Here is a 24,569-nt window from a genome sequence, read left to right as displayed (position 1 = left end):
AGATCAAAGGTCTAATTAGGATATCACTTATTGGTGTTAAAAAATTAAAATATATATAATATATCTCATAAAATATAATCAATTCATATTTTTATATCCCAAAATTAAATTTATTATCATAATCAAACTATAAATATTATATAATCATTTATTATTATAAATTATTTTATGAACATTATCGTTAAATAATTAAAAAAATTCTTTTTTTTATTTAATGTCCATAAATAAGTATGATAAAAATATACAAAATATATAAATATTACATTAAATCATAATCAATACCATAATAATTAATTATTATATAGTGTTATCATGCTAAATGATTATATCATTTAATTACATTATATTCTTTTTAGAGCTCGATGCTTACGAATCTTTTTTTGGTAGATGTGATGCTTACCAATCTCACTTATATTATACTAAATTTTAATTATCTAATAGTTAAACTAAAAGTTGTTATTGAATAATTCAGTCAATAAATTTTCATAAATTTTTAGATCATTTAAACTTAATATATACAAAGTTAATTTTGGAATAAAATGATCTTTACCTCCCTCTCTCTCATGTATGATTATGTATACGATTCAGATTTCTTTCTTATACTCTCGTATAAATTTAACTTTCTAAAAAAAAAGGACAAGTTTACATTAGTCCAACCATATATATTTGATATCAAATAATTTATTTGGATTGTAAGAGTTTCTTTTTCTCACTTGGGTACGAGGTTAAACCTCCTTCAAACTGCTCAAGTTAACAGTTTCCACAACTATTTTCTTATCACTTATGCAAACCGACAATTTCTTATTCACCGTTAGATAGAAGGTCTTTTTTCTTTGTTTTTCTCCATTTCCTATTGTCCACACAAGATAATGTTGCATGATATTTTGATGCGTAATTCAGTTTTGGCCACACGTTCGGATAAATCATTCAACACATGAAGCACATGCCTTTCTTATCACTTATGCAAACCGACAATTTCTTATTCACCGTTAGATAGAAGGTCTTTTTTCTTTGTTTTTCTCCATTTCCTATTGTCCACACAAGATAATGTTGCATGATATTTTGATGCGTAATTCAGTTTTGGCCACACGTTCGGATAAATCATTCAACACATGAAGCACATGCCTTTCCGTACTGATTAGTTTTGTTTTGGAAGACATGACGGTGGATATTCATTTAATTACACTCTAAATTATGTTCTTTTTAAATATTGTTTGTGAGAGTGGAAATAATTAGAAGATATATCATTAAAAAAATTGTTTTTTTATCACTCACATTTTAAGACGGTTATAATGTTTTTTTTTTAAATATCAGGAGGTGATAGTTTTATAATTATGAAAAATAAATCTTTTTAATGACGCATATTTTAAAATAATTTTATCAAACCGTCTTAAAATATACAATAATATAATTAGAAGAAATAAAAAGGACAACTATTTTACGTGTAAAAACCCCCCTGTGAGCCCTCGAGCAACACCGGTCCTTCTTCCTAGAAGCCCAAGTGCTTTGAGATCAAGAAGTGGAACACCATTGCTCTATGAGCTTTTATTTTTTTCTCCCTCCTTAAATTCTAATTTTTCTGATTCTTTTTTTTTTTTGAAATTCACTTTTTCATTTTTTTTTACAGACATCATTGTCGATAACTGTGTTATCTGTTGAAACTACATCATGGATCTATGTAAGAAATTTTACATTTTTCAATATATTGAAAACAATTCTTTGATTTGAAGTGTTTCCTTCCGTTTCTTGAAAATTCTGATTAGCTTATTTTAGGTATCGAGTGCCAATCCAACCAGACTAGCGTCACTAGCGAGGAATGCACTGTGACATGGGGTATGATCCAAACCCCTCTTGTTTCTAATTCGATTTTATGTAAAATAACTTTTAGAATCCTATATGCTTATCTGTCTTCTTATTAGGGCTGAAGAAGATAGATATAAGGAGTTGGAATATTATAATTTTAATTTAATTATATATAGAATTTATAGTTAAAATATTGTTTAATTAGTTAGAGTGCTTGAGTCTGAGCTGCAAGGTAATGTGTTCGGAGTTGTTGTTCTTAATTAGAGTTTAACTTATTAGTGCAATGCTCAATGTGTGTTAATCATCAATATTTTGTAAATTAACTATACTTCCCTTACAGGCTTTAGTATTTGATTCAAAACCATTGTTTGAACACATTAAGTTATAATCTTGAAGGAACACAGCTTTTTTATCCTCCGATTCTCCCTATCCTCTTTTTTTTTTTTTTTGTTCTAGATTGGGCTGTTATGTGTGTGTACAAGTGCATCCAGCATCCTTCTAAAAAAAAACGTGCATCCAGCATCCTCTGGTCCCTTTCATTACACGCCTATATATGGATTTTTATTTGACCTTTTTTCGCTTAGTAATCAAATGGCATATATGTGGACCATGTGAGACTCTGAAATCTCAGCACAGTTACCATGAGTTGTCCCATAATAGATGGTGCATATATCAATGTTATAATTTATTGTTGTCGGTTAGTGCCCGGCCGTGCCCAAATTTCAACTTTATATTAGATCTTATCTCAATTTTATATTTCCCTTCTTGTAATTACTCATTGATGTATATTAGTTTAGGTGTTTAACATGTGTACTGATCAGCTAATAGCATTTTGGATTAGAACATTCAAGAAAAAGTATTTTTTAATATGATAAAGATCAAGCTTATGAAGTAGCCTAAGCCACACATCTGAACCTATAAGCATGGAACTTATATTTTTGTGGTTGAATCTAGAGATTTAGGGTTAAACTATCAACGTTATGGAACTAACTAAATGTCCCTTAGCTTTCAATTATTGTCCGTATGTCACGGAAGGTAATTAATTAAATGGTTGGTTGTAATTAGGCATTAATTTATACCTATATGTAATTAGGCATTAATTTATACCTATATATATATATATATATATATATAATTTTTAGTAATGTTAAAGTAGTAATAATAATCAATCTTTTTTAATTATGCAGATTAAAATTGATCAATTAATCAAAATTAAATAACTATTCACTAATCATTCTTTATTTATTGTACAATTTTACCTTTAAATTATTTCATAAATTTTAAATTATTCTTTTAATTTATATTAATTTTTCAATATTTTTATATTATTATTTTTTTTATTCTTTCATTTTTTATTAACTATATTTAATTTTATTGCTTTAGGTATGAAAAAAGAAGCTTAAAATGATTTAACTTTTGTTGGAAACATTTATAAACCATAGCATAGACATCAAACTATAAGATTTTATGATGTGGACATCAAAGTCCAAGCCCATGACAACCACCAGACCCAGACTCATGACCAGATGGAAGCCCAAGACCCAATCCAAGGCATAGGAGGACCCATGACAAGAGCAAGAGCGCAAAAGGCCCAAAAGCTTTGGAGCATATGGTGACTATTCTGAGGTCAGTTCAAATGCAGGGAGAGACCTAACATTTGGAGGCCCACAAGGGATAGTTGCTAGTCCTATGTGTTGAATGCTTGGAATGAAGGCCCATTTATAGACTTTGGGATTTTACATTTCTCTTATTTTGTTGAGAACTAATTTGTATAAAACCTTTTGGAACTGAATGAAGAGGACAATTGTGGTTTTTGTCAAAAGTGTGAGCATTGTCTCTGCTAGGGTTCTTCCTTGAATCAACTGATCTTATAAGGAATTCACCCAATTCTTGTGGCGATCCTCTATCTAGGCTTATCAAACCTCGTTGTTTGTGGTGCCTATTCGATTTTCTGTCTTCCATGTTTTTCTGTTCGTTTCTGCATTTTAGCGTTCTTCAGTTAGTGCCTTTAGCCTGATTTTCCCAGGTTCGTTCTACACGTTTTATGAGTTTGTTTCTGTTGTTTCTTGACCCTAAATTGTAGTTCAGAGCGTAATCTTTCTCCTTATTTTGGAATCACTCAAATCCGAGATCTGTACACTGAGATACGATCGAAAATTAAAACTCATTCTGGGTTGTTGTTGGTGCTCGAATTCCATCCTAGAAGATCCAATTTGAACCAAGCACTTGGTTTTCCCATCATTTTAGGTGCATGGGTCTCTCTGGAGCTTGTATCACCACATATGGAGCATTTCATGCAATCTTGGTGCACTGCTTTGTCAATGTAAGTTGTACCACTTATGTGTTTTATATAGTAATGACTTCCACAATGAGCACATAACAAATATATTTGGTTTTGTTTAGTTTGTTGTCATAATAAAATGTTTTGAAATTCATAGATTGAGTGGCCTATTGACAAAATTGTTGCAGCTACATTTCTTCTTGTTTGAACTATTCCTCTGATTTAAGCAATTCTATAAGAAGTGAAATGAGTTTTCCGTCCTCTTTATTGACCGTCTTGTTGTCATCGTGAATTGAAAGATTAACAAGGGTTGTGATCAAGTCTTCTGTATAGACCCTCTTTTTGTTCGGAGACAGAGAGTCATAGCTTGTAGAGTAATGTATGCAAACAGAGTCTGTGACCCTGGGTTAGTTGTTTGTAGTCAATGTCCCAAACGGGCTTTGGTAGTTCAAGTCCATGGTCGTTACAACACTGTGAAATCATGTTTTGGAGCAAGTAATTAGGGGTGAGGATGGAGTGAGAGAGGACTTCCTGAGTCTGAGGGCATATTCTGTGGACCTCATTTAGCCACCTATGATTGAATGGCCAATCAAAAGTTTGCACCATTAACCAACATACATTAATCTAGTAGTACAAATGTACAATGACAACCAAGTAACAACATAATGTCAATAATCTTTTAGGCAATAATTAAAACCACATCCTATAACAACTACTACTTCTCAATCTTCATTCTCCAAACAAGAACCATTCATAGCAAGTTCCATAAACCGAGCTATATGGTCTATTTTATGTGGATTAGAACCATATACACTCATTGTTGCACTATAAGATTCATTTTGTTGAGAAGATAAGGGTGCATTTGGAATCATAATGAATCATAAAAGATAGAATTTAGAATAGTCTAATGTTCACCCATTCAAATTAGCATGTATGCTTTGCATTGAGCTTTGATAAAGAATGGTTGTATGATTTTTTTTTAGGGATTATGCTACTTTTCTAAAAATCTATCCAATTGTCGTAGAAGTTTAGACATTTTTTTTAAATTTCAAAACTACTGTTTCAAAACTACTGTTTATAAATGGCAAAAGCTTGCATAAATGATGAACACTTGTTTTCATATATTGTTAACAGTCTGTTCAATACACTTAGCTGGACAATGCCTGAATTTGTAAACATAAGTGTTTTATTTTGTTAATAGCATGTTCAATTTTTAACAATTGATTTTGGTTGTAGGTACAAATTTTTGACTCAAGCTTAGGAAGCTGAGTCTTCTTTTATAACCAGTGTACTTGGATCGACAATTTTGCACACCATAGCACTTCAATTGTTGCACTCCTTGCTGTTGTTAGTGACCATCTTTCAAGGTATGTATTTGTCTATCCCACTCCTGTGCTTATTACATGCTTGTTGATATATCACTACTACAAAATGTACATTCAACATCGTCAGTTTAACATCGGTTACAAGAAAAACCGATGTTAAACTACTTATGGTGGCATTTTCGTAAATAAAGGGATATCATTAACATCGGTTTTTCAAAAAATTGATGATATTAGCATAATGTTAACATTGGTTTTTCATAAACCAATGTTGTTAGTTAATAGTTAACATCGGTTTAAAAAAAATGATGTTGTTTGTTCATAGTTAACATCGGTTTTTGAAAACCGATGTCGTGGATTGCATGAACAACATCGGTTTTATTTAAAAACTGATGTTGTTGGTTGTTTTATAATAAAGTCTGGCACCAAACCCTCGACATTGCAAACTTACTCCCTTATTCACTCTCATGGTGCTTCCACTCCTGGATCTCACTCTCGTTGTCACTCGCAACTCTCCGCGGCGTGCAAGGATGAGTACGAAGTGCACGACTTGAGCGAGGAGTAGGCGTGTGTACGCGGTGTGCCGCAAGTACGGGCTCTCACGTTTTGAGTCTCGCCATCATGAGTGGATGCACAACCACTTGTTTCTCGCTTACCCTGATCTCGATCCCGGCCAGTTCTCCGCCCTCCGTGCCGCCAACATTAGCACCGAGAAGCTCGCCTGCGTTGCAGTCCGCAGTGGCCTCCACCACTACGTCCGCCACAATGCCCATCCCCTCATTGACCAGGTCAAGTGCTTCGTCGATGCCGTCAAGCTCGAGATTCAGCTTGTCGCTACGGCGGATCCGTCAAGGCGCCCAAGGTCCTCGCCGATGTCGTCGAGTTCGTCACCGCCACGATTTATGTCGATGTCAATTTCAACCTTTAGAAACTATGGGTGGTATTGTATCTTTTATCAGAATTCATCATCTTTTTTTCTTTCAGAAACTATGGATGTATGTGACCATGCAGACTCCAACATTGCTATTATGATGGCTGGAAACTTTGATGAAGCCATTTTCAAGATGGGGTTTTGGTTTTGGTGATTTCTGAAACCATTTTTTATTCCCTAAGGCTTTGTTCTTATATGCGCAAGTTGTATTAAGGTTACGAGTTTGTGAATACTAAGAATTTGAAAATGAGTTTCTAATGAGGGAATTGAAAATGAATTAGTTGGTGAATTCGGGATTGCATTGTTTCTCTATGGAGTTTTATGTTATACTTTTATTTTTGTTTTTTTTACTAATTTTGTGTTTGTAATCATGTTCAGATGGATATTGTACAGATTTAAGATTGGGGAGAAGACCTCCTTGGATGTAGTCAAATGTGTGCTATAACATTTCTAATATATATATATATATATATATATATATATATTACCTATGTTGCTTTTGTACAACATTAAAATTTTCTTTTTAAATACAAGTATTTTTTATTGGCAACTGTTAACCTCCCTCTACCCTTCCTCCCCTCAACCTGGATCAATCTTAATCGGCTTCAACATTAGAGTCAATGAAGCCCTTTTTTGGTGCAATTGTTATGCCAGAATTGCTGAATGAAGCCCTTTTTTGGTGCAATTGTTATGCCAGAATTGCTGAAGCACCAGGATAGTGATATCAAGCTTATAGTTGCAGCATGTCTCTATGAGATAACTCAAATCACTGCACCTGAAGCTCCTTACAATGATGATTTTCTAAAGGTACCTTTCATTCATAAGTTCCAGTATAAATAGTCTCTATCATTTTAATTTCAGCCAAACATGAAGAGAAATTTAGTTAGGAACATAGTCTCCTACATCCTAATCATTGTTAGATCTTTTTGCAGGACATTTTTCAGTTGATTGTGGGCACTTTTAGTGGTCTGAGTAATACAAGTGGTTCATCCTTTGACCAGAGAGTTGCTATACTGGAAAGAGTTATATTGAATGAAGTTATATTGTTTACTTGAAAGCTTCTGCTATTAAGCTTCATGAGATTGCAAACTTGATATTTTGTTGGTGCACGTAGTTCTGGAGTCTGTTCTTTTTTCCTAGTAAAATAATATGATAAAATGAATTAAAGATAATTAGACAAACAAAAACTATATCTTATTTGTATACTTGGAATGCGATGTTTTGGAATGGAGAGACAAATATTGTAATTTTGAAATAGTGAAACTAATATCTCTCATTCTTTTGCTCTGTCCTGCCTATCTTGTCCTTTTGTTTTTATTTTTAATTACATTGGGATACATTACGTTTGATGCTTGGCATATTATTGTACCTACAACTATGCTAATATACTATATATAACACTAGTTTTTGTGTACTTAGATTGATTTCTTCTTGATTTGTTGACTTTTTTTTATCTGTTTCCTAATTATTCTATTATTTCTTTGAATTATTTAATTTTGATTTATCGGCATATGTATTGAGTAATAATTTTGTGTGCTTTTAGCTTTGAAGTGTTAATCATATGTAGTACTTTTTGAATGCCAAATTTTCTATAGTACTTTTCTTGATTAAATATCATCTTTGGATTAATGAGTGGTATTTGTGTTCTTTATTTCATGCTTCTCTTTGCTTCTAGTCTCCAGTAAATGTTAGTGCCATAAAGTATTGCATCAAAAGCTGAATACATGTAATTATAATTTTTTAGTTTTTTAATTTTATTTTGGATTCTAATAAATTTTATTTAAAGATTAGTTATTTTAATTATATTTTTAGTTTCAATTATTTATTTATTTTTATTGAAAACTCTATAATTATAACATAATATTAAATTTTAAAATATTTCCAACAAATTCTAAAATATAATAAAATAATTATATATGTTTAAGTAGATGTCATACTTTTATTGTGTTGATTAGTATGATATTATTATTACGTACTTTTAAATATCATCGTATATATTAGTATATATTGTCATACTAATCTATTATCATCATCTTAAAGTATAGTGCTAAAATAATAAAATAACTAATGAAAATAGTTTAATAGTTAATATAAGTAGTGCAATATAAAAAATAGCTAGTAAAAAAATAAGTAAAATACACTTAGTATCTAGTTGAGAAACTAAAAATGAGTAATAAAACTGTACTGTATGTAAGAGAAGGTAGAAAGAAAATGTCATAAATAATTTAAGGATAAAAGAAAAATAAAACATAAGAAATCAGAAGCCAGAATTACAAAACACTATAAACTCGTATATTTTTTTTTTAATGTAACTAAACTATCAGCAGAATTTTAAAATCTACTTAAAAAAATTGAAACATGTCACTATCATATTGTCAATTGGAAAATCAATTAAGGGTATGCCTTAGAAAGCTAGATCTTTATAATGGCACACTAAAATGAAATATATGTTACTATCTTATTCAATATTAAGAGCAAATTGTTACTATCTTATTCAATATTCAACTTGGATAATTAGTTTATTTAACATATACTCTTAACATGACTTATAGAGTGACTAGGTTGCAATTTTCATTTTTAAAATGAAAATATTAATAACTTATAAAAATAACAAGTGTTTCATGGACCAATATTGTTTAAGAAACATTAGTTACTTGCCTTGCATAAGTAATTGTCCTATTTTAAGTTTTAGTTAAAAAATCTAGCTTTTACTTATTTTGTTGTGCGATATACATGTAAGTTGAAAATGAGTAATATTTATATCTTATAGTTTGATAATTATTATTTAAATTTGTTTCTAAATTAATATTATGAGATTGTAAGTAATGTGATATTGTAATAAAAATAATATTTTTAAATATTTTAATTTAAAATAATATATTTTTTATAAATTGATTCTAATTGGTTTATTATAAAACAAATAATTTTTTTATATAAAAAACAATATCGGTTGATTTAAAACTGATGTAGAAAGTTCCCTTATAACATCGGTTTTGACTAAAACCGATGTTGTAAAAATATTCAACATTGATTTTGGGCAAAACCGATGTTTTATATGCACTTTCTACATCGGTTTGGCCTAAAACCGATGTTATAAAGGTATTTTTTACATCGGTTCTAAAAGAATCGATGTAGAAAACGTTTTAGAATACACAATTCAACATCGTTTTTTTAAGAATCGATGTTGTTATGCACCTTACAACATCAGTTTTGATCAAAACCAATGTTGTTTTTGCAGTTTTTGTTTTTTTTATATTGCTTATTATATTACATCGGTTTTCGTAATAATCGATGTCGTGTAGTGTATGTTAACAAAAAATCGATGTTAACGTTGATAAAATTAACATCTGTAGTTTCAACATTGATTTTTTAACCGATTTTGAAAGCCGAAAACAACCGATGTTAAAAACCTATTTTAGCAATTACGTGAGTTACGAGTGAACCTTAGTTTCTCGTTTGAGATTCAATACAATGATTAATATGGACAATTTGCATTAATTGATGTATTGAATCTTGAATTGTCTGTTTTGATAGTTTGGGAATACTTATTTTTTATAGTAGATTCATACGTATAGGTTAATTGTCTTTTGTTAAATTTGACGATATTTCAGTATAGTTGATTTCACTTTGTTATCCGAGTGCATAGTTGAATGTGGTGGATGATGACATGTCATCGCTTTCATCTTGTATATTTAGAGACCAATGCGAAATGCTGCCAAAATTTTGTGAAATTTAACAAAGGATAATTAACCTTTATGCATAAATCTACTATAAAAAACGTCTTCCTAAATGGGATAGGGCCACACCTTTAATGAAAAAATGAGGTTTTCATGCATGTTGGATAACTTAATGAAGTGTCACAACAAAGGGGAAACATGAATCAAAGTTGGATGAAAGTATCACGCATTAGTGACGAGTATAAGAATGGGGTTGAACAATTCCTGCAATTTATTGAACATAATGCACCATCTTTGTGTTGGATCAAGTGATCTCGGAATAATTAAGGGGGGGGGGGGTTAAATTAATTATTAATGAACCTTTACTAATTAAAAATCTATCCTTCTTAATGTTATTAAGATCAATTAGGCTTTTACTATAATGTTAAGAAAGTAAAGAACAGAAATAGAAACTTAACCAAAAGTAAAAGCGATAATTAAAGTGCACAGCGAAAATTAAAAGTGTAGGGAAAAAGAAGACAAACACAAGAGTTTTATATTGGGTCGGCAACAACCCGTGCCTACATCCAATCCCCAAGCGACCTGCGGTCCTTGAGATTTCTTTTCAACCTTGTAAAATCCTTTACAAGCAAAGATCCACAAGGGATGTACTCTCCCTTGTTCTCTTTGAACAACTAAGTGGATGTACTCTCCACTTGAACTGATGCACAAGAGATGTACCGTCTCTTGTTCTCAGTCACAACAATCCAAGTAGATGTACCCTCTACTTGTACCACAAAGGATGTACCCTCCAATGTGTTAAGACAAAGTTCTCAGGCGGTTAGTCCTTTGAAACTTTGTGAAGGGGAAACAAAAGATATCTCAAGCGGTTAGTCCTTTGAAATCTTTTGTTTAAAGGGAAAAAGAAGAATCAAAAGAATTCTCAGACTGTGTCGTTTTGAATTCTTTGACAAGGGAGAAGAGAGACACAAAAGAATTCAGGCGGTTAGTCCTTTGTTCTTTTGGAAAAGGGAGAAGAGAGACACAAAAAGAATTCAGGAGGTTAGTCCTTGGCGAATTCTTTTTGGAAAAGTGAGAAGAGAATGAAAAGATATAGCACACTTCTGTTTTCAAGGTTTGGAAAACCAGAAAACTTTAGAAAGCTTTTGCAAAGGAAGAAGAAGAAGAAGAAGTTCAAGAAGAAGTTCAAGAAGATGTTCAAAGAGATTCAAAGGTTGTAAGTGAATATGAGGAAAAGTTGTTTGTAAAGGTTGTAAGTATTGTTCAAATGCAAATCAAGGTCTTGCTTTTATAGACTCTTCAAGTCTAGTCAAGAAAACCATTGGAAGAGTTATAACCTTTAGAAAAACCTGAAAACCATTGAAAGAGTTACATCTTTTGATTTTTGTTCAAAACTTATCACTGGTAATCGATTACCAAATCCTTGTAATCGATTACACAAAGCTTTTTATGAAAGGATGTGACTATTCACAATTGAATTTGAATTCCAACGTTCAGATACACTGGTAATCGATTACCAATATCTTGTAATTGATTACACCATTTTGAAATCAATTGGAACGTTGCAAATTCAGTTAAAAACTTTTGAAATCAAACTTTGCCACTGGTAATCGATTACAGGAAACTGGTAATCGATTACTAGAGAGTAAAAACTCTGGTAACTTAGAAATTTTTTGAGAAAAACTCTTTTGAAAAACAAAACTGTGCTATGTTGTTTTTGGAAAAATCTTTTCAATACTTCCCTTGTGAAGTCTTCTTGATTTCTTCTCTTGAATCTTGAATTCATCTTCTCTTGAATCTTGAAATCAATCTTCTCTTGATTCTTGAAATCAATCTTCTCTTGATTCTTGAATCTTCTTGATTTCTTCTCATGAAACTTGAAATTAAACTTGATCTTGAACTTGTTGACTTTTTTTCATCATCTTTGTCATTATCAAAACTACTTGAATCAACTTGATTCATCATCATGAAGCTTGCTTCTACACTTTGTGTGGGAAATTTTTTTGTCCCTATGTTAAATGTGAAAATGGGAGACACCAGTAGGTGAATGACATAAGATTACGTCTTATATGTGACGGAATCATTCCGAATTACACAAAATGGATAATGGTTTGAAGAAAAATAAAAATGATGTTTTATTTATTAATTTAATAAGGAGTAAAATAGAGTTTCTATTTATAAAATGATAAAATAAAAAAATAGAGTAAATAATAGGCTAAGAGTACCGCAGATATAAATAGACATATTATGTCAATTTTTATATTTACGATACATCTCTACACTTTCTCTTCCTCTCAAATTCATTTTCCCTCATTCCTCTCCCAAAATCCTCTCTTTTTTCCACATACATCCAAATTTGTGCCAATAAACCTATGATCTTGGACTCGTTAACCATTGGATCGTCATAAAATTTATACACCAGATTTGGAACTCATTTCTACACAAAGCCATTATTGGGATTTGTAAATTAATGCCTACTGTGAGAGAAATGTCATTTGCATGTAGCTCTCATTTTTCCATATACACCCAAACTTGTCATAATAAAACTACGATCCTGTACTTGTTAATCATTGGATCACTGTGAAATTTTAACTTTGCATTTGAAATTCATTTTGGCACTTCTACATCATTGGGTTTTGAAAAGTAACATCTGTGGAGGGTGAAATTCTCATTGCACACAGATAGTGCAATGAAGGCTCTAATCCCTTCTCCTTCTCTCCAAGGCTTTGAAACCCTAGTAGAGAAACCAGAGAAAAAGTTTGGAGAATCTTAGAAAACCGCTAGAGATGCCTCTATCACTACCAAACTACACACGTGAGCCCGTTTAAAGGTAAGAGATGAGTTTATTGCAATTGGGTTAGAATGAACATGTGTAGGGATCCTTAGAGGATCAAATTGGGGTTTATCTTGAGATGTTTACTGTATTGTAATTCTTCATGTATGATTGCGTGAAATTGTTTGAGGGGTTTTACTCCCCATGTTGTGAGAAGCATTTTCGTACAATTTGTTTCTATTTTGGACAAGATTTACTAGATTAGCATGATAAATTGTTATATTGGGATCATGAAATTGTGATTGAAATTGTGTGTAATGGATAAATTGAATATGTGTTGATTTGTGAGATACAAATAAACATGTGATGGTGAATTGTGACATTGTGATATATTAAAATTGTGAACATGAAATTTGGTTGTGAATAAGTGTGTGATTAATACTTGAGGTGATATTACTTGTGTTGTGAGTTGTGAATTATACAATAACCTGATTTGTGTTTACCTTAAGAAAAAAAATTTTATGCACGAGGTGTTAAAATAAAAGTGTAAGGTTCCATGTTAGGAACCCGAGGTGATAAATTGTAGTGTAACACCCTCTACCCCTCACATATATGTATTAATAATAAAATGAAGAAGAAATTAGAATTAATTAAATGTTTTTAAAATACATTTAAATGCTAGTCTTTCAAAAGGATAAAAGGCTCACATTCACTTTTCTAACATGTATAATAAAACTTGTTCAAATAAATAATAAATCATCTCGGCTCAAAACAAGGTCATCTAAGACTTCATGCAATTAATATAGAAACCTATACTCAAATCTCACATCCTATCAGAGCATTGTGTTTTCGTGTGCTCTAGCATGATGTTTTTCATAGTCATCCACCTAACCATTTGCTCCCACAAACACAAAGTTTGAGATCATCACAGGATTCAAACACAAATAGCACATGGGGAGTGAGTCATCACATTCCTAACTAATAGAGAGAAGCAAGACAACATGTAGGTATAAATATCATATAAACAAAATATAACTTACTTAAGAATAGCTCATGTTATTTCACCACTTTGTCGCGCAACATCACATCACAACACCACACATCTCATTCATTTTCACAACATTCACGTACTCAATGATCAAAACACAGTATCACTAAGTCAATCAATATCGATCAATACACAAGCATTATGCAACATATATACTAAGACTCAATCCTATATGCAATGTGGTACCATGTCAGTGAAAAACCTCGTCAGGCGCCTAGGAGTACATGACAAGATAAACCACACACTAGCAAGTCAGGTCATTTTCACTCGGTAAAATCATAGGGAGACTAGTCAGAGTCACGCTATTTTGCGAGAATGCTCCAACCATGTGGAATCGGCATATGCTTAAAGGAGCACTCAAACCGAGTGTATTTACCTCCAAGGCCTACACTCCGAAGAGTCCATCAGGGCCTCTCCCTCCTGATTCAGGTCCAACCGAGAAAACATTTTAGCACACAAACTCTATCTATGAACTGTATAAAACACACAACTCCTCAATTGTTTTCAAAATAGTTTTATCTTGTCGCGCTTGTGATTAAACTCCTCGGACCCCCAGAGTGGTTCCCATCACAATACTCATCGTGCATTAACTCGTTGCCCTTACAGGGTCTTAGCATTAACTAGTCACCCTTAAAGGATCTTATAGTCGTGTGATTGTACAATTCATAGCTCACAACTCAATGCACACAACATCTCAATGCACACATATATTACGAGTCAATACATACTCAATTTATCACATATAATCGGTCTCAATCACAATGATATAATCCCAAAGTAGCATGTTATCACACCTCATGAATCATATACACTTTACCTATGAACTATGCAATATACACAACTACTTAATTGTTTTCAATATCATTTTGACTGGTCGCGCTTGTAATTAAACTCGTCAGGTTCCTACAGTTGATTCCATCATAATACTCGTCGCCCTAAAAGGGTCTTACAATTGCGTGATTACACAGTTCATAGCTCACAACTCAATATACACATCTTAATACACATGTATTTCACCTTTTATCACAAGTTCAATTTATCACATACTCATAATTTCAGAATCTCAATATAACAATTTATAAAATTTTTTTATCACAACATGGGAAATAAAACCCCTCAAATAATTTCGCACAATTATATCAAAATCATAGGTATGAAAAATGAAAACACCAAGAGAACTCAATTTTATCAATCAATTCACACCAGGACATCAATATTGCATTTATAATCATAAAGGAAAAATTCAATAAACATAAAAAACCCAATTTAATCATATAAAAATCCCTACACATGTTCATTATAACTCCAATTGCGATAAAAATATTATTTCTAAATGTGATAAAAATATTATTTCTTATTCAAATGTGATAAAAATATTATTTCTAAATTTGATAATAATTTAATTTGTTTAGAAACTATGTGTTCTAACAAATGATACACCTATACTTTACTTCCAAAGTAATTTATGTGTAATAGTAGATGAACAATTTTTCATTAAGACGTATGCTTGAATATTATGTATTTCATTAATGTTTTTTGTAATAACACTTGCTAATTTATAATAAACATTATAATTTAAAATTTTATTTTAAAATATCAACATTACCGTACAATACACAAGCAAGTAGAAGAAGAAATAATGCTCACGGTCTTTCATTATCTTAAAGAAACTAACAATTTCGTCCCTAAAATTCCTATTGGTGATCCTTCTATCAAATTTCTTTGACCAACTTTAATTGTCTCTACAAGGTGCTAATGAACATTCCCGTGTGTCTCGCGTTAACTGCCATGAGCCAACGACCAAGTTACTCACTAAATAAATGATAGTTTCAGCCGGCCCCAACATATGGATGAAGCACAATGAATTAGGGCTATGCCTAAACCATTGTATATAATTATATTATTTCACTGCCAAGGCTTTCTTTGTATCCAAAAACCATTGTCTTAGCTTTGCACCTTCACAACAATTGCAATGGCTTCTAACACTATCATCCAATGCAATCCTTCAACTCATACAAAAAGGAAATATGACGTGTTTGTGAGCTTTCGTGGTGAAGACTCACACAACAACTCCACTGGTTTTCTCTTTGAAGCTCTCCGAAAAAAAGGCATTGATGTCTTCAGAGATGATGTGAGTCTCAACAAAGGAAAATCCATAGCACCCAAGCTGCTTCAAGCCATTGAAGGGTCTCGCCTTTTCATTGTGGTGTTCTCAAAGAACTATGCTTCCTCTACTTGGTGCTTGCGTGAACTAGCACACATCTGCAATTGCATTGAAATATCGCCAAGACATGTTCTGCCTATTTTTTACGATGTTGGTCCATCAGAGGTGCGAAAACAAAGTGGAAGTTATGAGAAGCCTTTGCCCAACACGAAGAAAGATTTAGTGAGGATAAAGAGAAGATGGAGGAATTGCAAAGATTGAGTAAAGCTCTTACACATGGGGCCAATCTACCTGGTTGGGATATCCAAAATAAGTAAGTATTCATGTGTCATTTCTTAGTCATGCAGTTTTCTTAAATTAATTTATTATCCCTTTTTAAATTAGAAGTGAGAGTGGTTGAGGAGGTAATCTGCAAATTGAGTCTAAATTTTTAGGCGTTTAATGCAACAATGTTTTAAAAGTTAAAAAGTACTATATTATTATCTTGTTATATACATGTACATTCACTTTTGGTTCTCTTGGGTGGTGATTTTGCATTCTCTACCATCTTTAAATTTTCAGGCTACAACAATATGCAGAGAGATTGAAGAAATTGTTCAAAACATACTAAAAATTTTGGGTCCCAAATTTTCAAGTCTTCCAAATGATCATCTAGTTTGGATGGAATCCCGTGTTGAAGTATTAGTAAAGCTTTTAGAATTGGAGTTGTTTAATGTTGTTCGAGTTGTCAGAATTAGTGGGATGTGCGGAATAGGAAAGACAACTCTTGATTGTGCTTTATATGAAAGAATCTCTCATCATTATGATTTTTGTTGTTTTATTGATGATGTAAGGAAAATTTATCAAGATTCCGGTGCATTGTGCATTAGGTGTACAAAACAATTACTTTCTCAGTTTCTAAATGAAGAAAATCTAGAGATTTGTAATGTTTATGAGGGAACATGTTTGGTATGGTCTAGCCTACGAAATGCAAGAACACTCATAGTTATTGATCATGTTGATAAAGTTGGACAACTGATGATGTTTACAGGGAGAAGAGAAACTCTATTGCGTGAATGCCTAGGTGGAGGGAGTAGGGTAATCATAATATCTAGGGATGAACATATATTGAGGAAACATGGAGTAGATGATGTTTACTGAGTCTTGCCAGTGAATCACATCGATGCTGTTAAGTTGTTTTGCATAAATGTTTTCAAAAGTAATTATATTAAAAGTGGTTATGAAGAGTTGATGAAGGGTGTATTATCACATGTTGAAGGTCACCCCTTGGCAATTGATCGAAGTAATGGGCTCAACATTGTTTGGTGGAAATGTCTCACAGTGGAGAAGTGCATTGGCTAGACTAAGAAAATAAAAGTAGAAACATTATGGATGTGTTGCGAATAAGTTTTGATGAGCTCAATGACAAAGATAAGAAAATATTTCTAGATATTGCTTGCTTCTTCGCTGATTATGACGAGGATTATGTTAAGGAAATTATAGATTTTTGCAGATTTCATCCTGAAAATGGCTTACGAGTTCTTGTTGATAAATCACTCATAAGTATTGAATTTGGAAAGATTTATATGCATGGCTTGTTGAGAGATTTGCGTAGGTATATTGTTCGAGAAGAATCACCTAAAGAGCCAAGAAAATGGAATAGGTTGTGGGATTACAAAGATCTCCACGAAGTTATGTTAGATAATAAGGTAAAATAGTTTTGGAGTATAAAATCCTAGGTTGTCATTTTTCTAGAAGCTGTAAACACCTCAAAATTAAAGATCTAACATTTCATTCCATTTTCTGTTGTAGGAAGTAAAATAATCTTTTAAGTCATAGTTGTTGAATATCTAGAATATTTTCCTCAAAAAACAATGAGCGAAAATGAGTCACCTTAAATTCCTCAAATCAATCATCTTTTAAATGAATTAGGATATCTTTTTTGGAAAAAAAAAATATCTATTTGAGTGTTTGTCACCATCTTTTCAGCCGCATAAGCTCGTTGAGATGTCCCTTCCTGATAGTAACATGAAACAATTATGGGAAGACACAAAGGTATAGTGTAAATTTTTATTCTTTTTCTATTTTACTTTTCTTTAAATGATTAAAAAAGACATATTATCTTTTGTTATATATTTTCTTTCTTTCCAACTAATTTAAGATCGAGATAGAAGAAGGTCTAGTTATTATTTATTTTGCCTCCTGCTATTGTTCACTGCAGCCTCAACACAATTTGAGACATTTAGATATCTCTCACTCCAAAAATCTAATCAAGATACCAAATTTGGGTGAGGCTATAAATCTTGAGCATCTAAATCTCAAAGGATGTACACAACTCGGGAAGATTGATCCATCCATTGGTCTTCTAAGAAAGCTTGCATTTTAGAATTTGAAAGATTGCACAAGTCTCATCAAGTTACAATTTTTTGGAGAGGCTCTATATCTTGAAACGTTAAATCTAGAAGGATGTACACAACTCAGGAAGATAGATCCATTCATTGGTCTTCTAAGAAAGCATACAATTTTAAATTTAAAAGATTGCAAAAATCTAGTAAGCTTACCCAGCAGCATACTGGGTCTCAATTCTCTTGAATACCTAAGTCTTTCTGGCTGTTAAAAAATGTACAATATACAGTTATTTGATGAACCAAGGGATGATGAGCTTTCGGAGAAGCTTTGTATAGGTGAAGCTCCTACTCAATCCCAATCAACATCCTCCATTTTGAAAAGGTTGTTTTCGAGGCCTTTACATTTGGTGTATGCCAAAGCACATAAAGATTCAGTTAGTCATTTATTGTTTTCCTTGCCTATTTTCTCATGTATGCGTGAACTTGATCTAAGTTTTTGCAATTTACATAAAATCCCTGGTGCTTTTGGAAATTTACATTGCTTAGAATGCCTAGATTTAATGGGAAACAACTTTTCTACTCTGCCTTGTCTCAAGGAGCTTTCCAAACTGTTAGCTTTAAACTTACAGCACTGCAAGCGATTGAAATATTTGCCTGAGCTCCCTTCACGAACTTATTTTCCATCACGAACCTACATGCCGCCATGGTCAATTAGAGAAAATTTACTTGATGATGACACAAAATTTGGATTATATATTTTTAACTGTCCAGAATTAATTGAGGGAACGCTGCACTGGCATCGGTTTATCATGGATGATACAAATTGTTTAGGTGTGTCCTCATCAGTGTGTACACTCCTTGCTTCCTCCCCCGTCTCTTTCTTTTTCTCTTTTATGTGTTGGAACCATGATTTAACATAAAGCTGTGTCCATGTGCTAGGCATTCCACCAAAACAAACATGCATGCTGTCTGACAGCTACAGGCATTGAAAGTATCATTCCAGGAAGTGAAATACCAAGGTGGTTCAAAAATCAATATGTAGGTAATTTAATAAACATAGACTCGTCTCCTCTTAATTATGCAGAATGGAAATAGTTGCATTGTTGTTGTCTGTAGTGCAATATTCGTGGTACTTAATAAAAGGCGAATGGACCATTTTTCATTGAAATATGTAATTACTGGGGTACGACTTATCTTGGTGAGTTGGAATTGGATATCAAAATAAAGGGTTCCCACGGTTCTCATGATGAGATGAAGAAATATGGGTATCGTTGGATACACGAACAGGATCTACAACTATCAAACTTAACAATGATGCACCACGAAGATTCATTGCCTCGAAAGCAAGGGTTTTTGAGAATTGAGGGAAACAAGTAGTAACTGGCAACATGATTTCAGCTACACTTCCATCATAGTGAAGAATTGGAGGCATTGTTGAATATGGATGCAAATTTAATTTGCAACAATCAAACAAAAAAGGATGCGTAGTAGAGGCAGCGTTAGCATTCCAATTCTCCATGACATTTAGGGATCAGCTGTCCAATGCTCTCTTTACAAGCTGCAACAATATACTGTTAAAGTAAATTCGACTTTGTTTGAATAAGGTGAGAAGAAATGCTCATGCATGTTCCTCGTTATTATTCATGCATCGTATCAATGAAAATATTTCTTACTTGTAATTTAATTTTTTAATTTCCTTTTGCATATTATTTGATTTCTAAATTTAGGAATATCATATCACTCCAAGCTAATCCTTGTGTTAACTCTATTTGACCAATTTAATTGAGACTCTAATTTGTATGTTATTTAACATTCTTCTCTCACGTTAACTGCCATGTTAACATTAATTATAAATGGTAGCTCTTCTACTCTAATTATTTTCATGTGTTTATCACAGAATAAAATGAAGGAAGAAAGCAAGGAAAAGGATTTAAAGGTGAAAGGATGCTGTCAAACACCTTGAAAGTGGAAAATATAATCAAGTTGATGCATGATCAATTTGTGCATCTAGGCATATAGAATGACCCCTACTGGCCCATCTGCCATTTATTTTATGCCTCTCGAACTTCCAGCATATCATGAGAAATTATACAATCTACAAGCAAAGGATCAATATGGAAAGACTTTCATTTGAACGACAAGTAGAGATTGGTGGAAAGAATCTGACCATCGTTGAAAAGAGTAGGCCATGCCATTATATTGATTTGGATGTGTAGACTGTTTTAAGACAAATGATAAGGACTACAAGATGACATGTTATCAGCATCTTTGTGCCAATACAAATGAAAAGGAATTTCTTGGGGTCCCTGCAGAAATGCGTATCCAAGCGCTTATTCATATATTGGGGAAATCGGTCACTTCCACATTCATAACTCACAAGTTTCATTGCTACTCAAGTTCCTTCTTTTCCTTCGATGTATACTCATTTTGAGTTTCTGAATGTATATGTGTCAAATGATCTGTGTAATTTTAGTTATGTATGGCTAGCAAGTTGTAATGGTTATGACAAATATCTTGGAACCATAACGACTATAGGCAACAACCATCCCGGTGCCAAGATAGCAGCATGGACAAACAACCATGCCCTAAAAAGGAAAAGTGACCATCTGTTTGTTTTAAATTTAGTTATTAATATTATTAAATTATTATGTATATATATATATATTAATATAATTTGTTTTCAATTTAGTTATTAAAATATAGTTCACAAACAATATGAATTAAAACTAATGATTTAAAAGCAATGTGAATCATTTGTATATATTTGAATTTTACAATATATCTAAGTTAATTGACCTAATTATCAATAACAAATTTAATTATGTTAAACGCATAGTCGTTGACCTAATAAAATATAATTATATAAAAATAATAATTTTAATTTAAATAATTACATGATAAGTTTTATTAATTATATTATTTGTCGTTACTTTGCTAATAATATATGCAATTTAAAAATATACATATACATAAATACTGTTTTTAGATGATTTGAAAAGTTTTATAATTCATTTAAAAATTTATATGAAAAATTAATTTACATTTGTTTTAAATTCAAACAAAAATTGGGCATTAGAATAAAAATAGATATTTAATTTTATAAAAATTGTGAGATCAACTTTTTTTTTCTTAAATTGAAGATGCCGAAAGAAATACTAACAAGAGAAATCAATTCTCTATTAGAAGTATTAATCTATAGTAAAAATAATTTTCTTTTAATATATGTAATATTTATAGAATATTATAATACTTGCATTTTTTTCTAATTTTGAAACAAAAGTTTTTTAAATATGAAATCTTTTATATTTAATCAAAGATTGAATATATGTTGCAAGATAATGGTTAAATGGACTATCACAATGAAATGTTGAAATTCTTGATTATTAAATTTTAATGAACAAACTTATAGTTCAAAAAATTAGAAGAATGATATAGAAATTGAAAAATCATATTAAATTTAAATTAAAATATAAAATTTGTCTAAGGACTAAAAAATTGTAGGCACAACCCTGGTCTAAAATCAAGTACAATTACGCACTAATTAAATGTATTTCAAATTTAAATTAATATAAATTAGTAATTTAATATATACTAATTATTATATTGTTTTAAAATATTTTAATTTGATTGATGTTGGGTCATGAAGCACTCGTGGGAACTTAATTTTAACTGGAAAGTGGAAGATGCTCCGTAGAATCTGCAAAGAAGCTTCCACTGCTAGAATTTGTAGAATTAACATCGCAAGGTTAACATTGGTTTTTTGAAAAATCGATGTTAACAAGAGTGCGGTGACATTTTCGCAAATAAGTTGAGTTAAGTAACATCGATTTTCAAAAAATCGATGTTAATTAGTTCATGTTAACATCAGTTTTTCCAAAACTCGATGTTAACATTAATTCATTAACATCAGTTATTCAAAAATCGATGTAACGTAGAATAGTTAACATTGGTTTTGTATAAAGCCGATGTTAATGAATTAATGTTAACATCGGTTTTTTAAAAAAACTGATGTTGTGTTATCCATAAATTATAACCTGAAATCATTTTTGCCCTCGCGCGCTCTGTCTTGCAGACCCTTTCTCCTTCACCATAGCTCAGGCTAAAAAGACGTTTCTCTCCCATCGTCTCCTCCTCACCTTACCGCTAAAAGGGTGTGTGGTTCATGTCATTGCTGCAAAAGAAACAACACAGAGAGGGAAACTTCTGCTTGGGTCGCTAGCCACTCCTTCCATGTCCTCGTTGATTCGGTAGGTTCACTCCCTAAATAATGTCCTTCATTGTGTTTTTTTTTCATTTTGAATACTTTGACTTGTGCTTTCGAAAGGATAAATAAAATGAGAATGCATTTTTTGCTTTGCAGATGTCGTTTTCAGGAATTGAGAAAGTGGTGAGCACCATTGTGTTGGATGATTTAAATTTTTGCTTCTGGCCTGGTACGCTGGGTTTATTTTCATGTATATACCTTGTTTTCTGTTATTCCTAATGCCATGTGAAAACTTATTTAGATCCCCTTAAGAAAGGTGTCAATGGTTTGTGTCAATTGTGGGTGAGCTATATTCAACCCCCTTATAGTTTTCAGTCATTGATTGATGAGTTTGATTTTAACTCTATAGGGTTGCTTCAGGAGCTCGGGTTATAATCCAATCTAAACCATATTGAGACACAACAAGTAACCACTCCTAAAATATTTTTGTTTCAGAGGTTAGACAGCTACCAAAAACTGCTAGTTTTTATCTTTTGTTTGAATGAAACATGATTATGGTATATATTTATGTAGGTCCATGTGATTTATCTATAAATCTACATAGTTAATGGTATATATTTATGTAGTTTAGGTATTTGTGATTATATAAATTGTTGTTAATGCAGCTAAATCATAAAGAATAGTTTTTTGTTTTTTCATGCATTGCCTAGGATTATTTGCTTTCAAGATGCCAAAAGTTTCATCTTGGAAGTTGATACAATTAATATTTATTAGCCATGAAATGTAAAAAATATGGGTATTTCTGCAAGTTATATTGCTCGAATATTTGATCCATGACTATAGCTATATCCCCAAATGTTAGTTATCAGGAATGGCCTGAAATTATGAGTCCCATTAGTTGTCTTTGTATCCCAACAAATAGTGTTTGCAATAGGAATTACACCAACATAAGTTTGTGTTACCATACAAGCCTTTGATACATATATGTACATACTTTTCTAGTGTCAAGAGAAGATGATACCATGCAACTAATCCAAGCCCGTTTCAGCTGTTTCAAAACCATATATATACATATATACATAGCAGCTTGGACCAAGTCTAAAAAAAGAGAGAATTGTTGGATGCATAGTCATGGACTCAGCAAAAAATAACCCACCTATAACTAGACTAGTGGAGTTACTCGGATTCCCTAGTTGGAAAAACCAGTGAACAATAAGCATCGCATTCCATTAGATATGAAGGATCCGTTGGTGCTTTTTCAGTCATTTTAATAACTAACCCAACAGCTGCTTTGTTGACAAGGGAGTTATCTGTCTCAGGTTGTGAAGTTACAAGATAATCACCACTCAGACTATGCCATTTACTATGTAAATTTTAGGTATATGTTCTTACAAGATATGATTTTAGGTCATGTAAATTTTATGCTTATGAAGTCAATTTTTATATTTATCCTTGTGTTGTTTATCTTGTTTGGTAATGTAGTCTCCCACAGAAATCAGTTTTAACTAGCATGTTAGGCAAAATACTTTGGTATCTCATATTGATTGCTTAATGGAAGAGATTGGTTGTAAGCGGAATATGCTATTTGTTTAATAGACACTTAATATGTTGAAAGTTTATGATTGCCATAATGTCACAAGGGAGAAAGTCATATCTTCCAATTTGTTATTCTTAATTTGGTCATTATGTGATATATTGAAACATTAATCTTGCTATACTGATTCAACTAATTTGATTGATATATTTAAGCATCCGTATGAAATGAATCTACACGAAAACTCTAATGTTGTCTTACAAGTTGGTGAGGCCAAGGGAAAAGGAAAAGGAAAAGGAAAAGTCACAAGATTAACAAGTTGGTGAGGCCAAGGGGGTAATACCAAATGGACTCTTACTAGTAGACTTATTAATGGAACTATTTTAGGAAAACTTAGTAGTATGAAATACTAGATTGCAGTCAATATTACCCCCCTGCAAGACGTCTAAGGAAATCACCTAGATCACAACTAACAACCACAGTTTGACTCTGTAGATGTGGGTGC

General features: G+C 31.9%; 1 protein-coding gene, 1 long non-coding RNA gene and 1 pseudogene across 2 annotated transcripts; all 3 read left to right on the top strand.

The window, feature by feature from the left end:
- The first annotated feature begins 1,342 nt into the window (after window positions 1–1,342).
- Window positions 1,343–3,617, top strand: LOC102667354 (uncharacterized). Its single transcript, XR_001383860.3, has 3 exons — window positions 1,343–1,678; window positions 1,774–1,833; window positions 3,187–3,617. It is a non-coding gene; the product is annotated as an uncharacterized lncRNA (long non-coding RNA).
- A 2,407-nt stretch (window positions 3,618–6,024) lies between these two features.
- LOC102659453 (uncharacterized) lies at window positions 6,025–6,908 on the top strand. Its single transcript, XM_014764817.2, has one exon. The coding sequence runs from the start codon at window positions 6,036–6,038 to the stop codon at window positions 6,489–6,491; it is 456 nt and encodes a 151-aa protein (XP_014620303.1). The 5' UTR covers window positions 6,025–6,035; the 3' UTR covers window positions 6,492–6,908.
- An 8,899-nt stretch (window positions 6,909–15,807) lies between these two features.
- Window positions 15,808–22,965, top strand: LOC100798172 (disease resistance protein RUN1-like; annotated as a pseudogene).
- The last annotated feature ends 1,604 nt before the right edge of the window (window positions 22,966–24,569 follow it).

The sequence above is a fragment of the Glycine max genome, chromosome 12 (genome assembly GCF_000004515.6).
Source record: "Glycine max cultivar Williams 82 chromosome 12, Glycine_max_v4.0, whole genome shotgun sequence".
NCBI classification, from domain to species: domain Eukaryota; kingdom Viridiplantae; phylum Streptophyta; class Magnoliopsida; order Fabales; family Fabaceae; genus Glycine; species Glycine max.
Note: the sequence above shows the minus strand (reverse complement) of the source record. Positions and strands in the feature narration are given on the sequence as shown.

Coding starts and splice junctions, on each gene's coding strand:
- LOC102659453 (XM_014764817.2), top strand. CDS start 6,036: ATGCACAACCACTTGTTTCTCGCTTACCCTGATCTCGATCCCGGCCAG.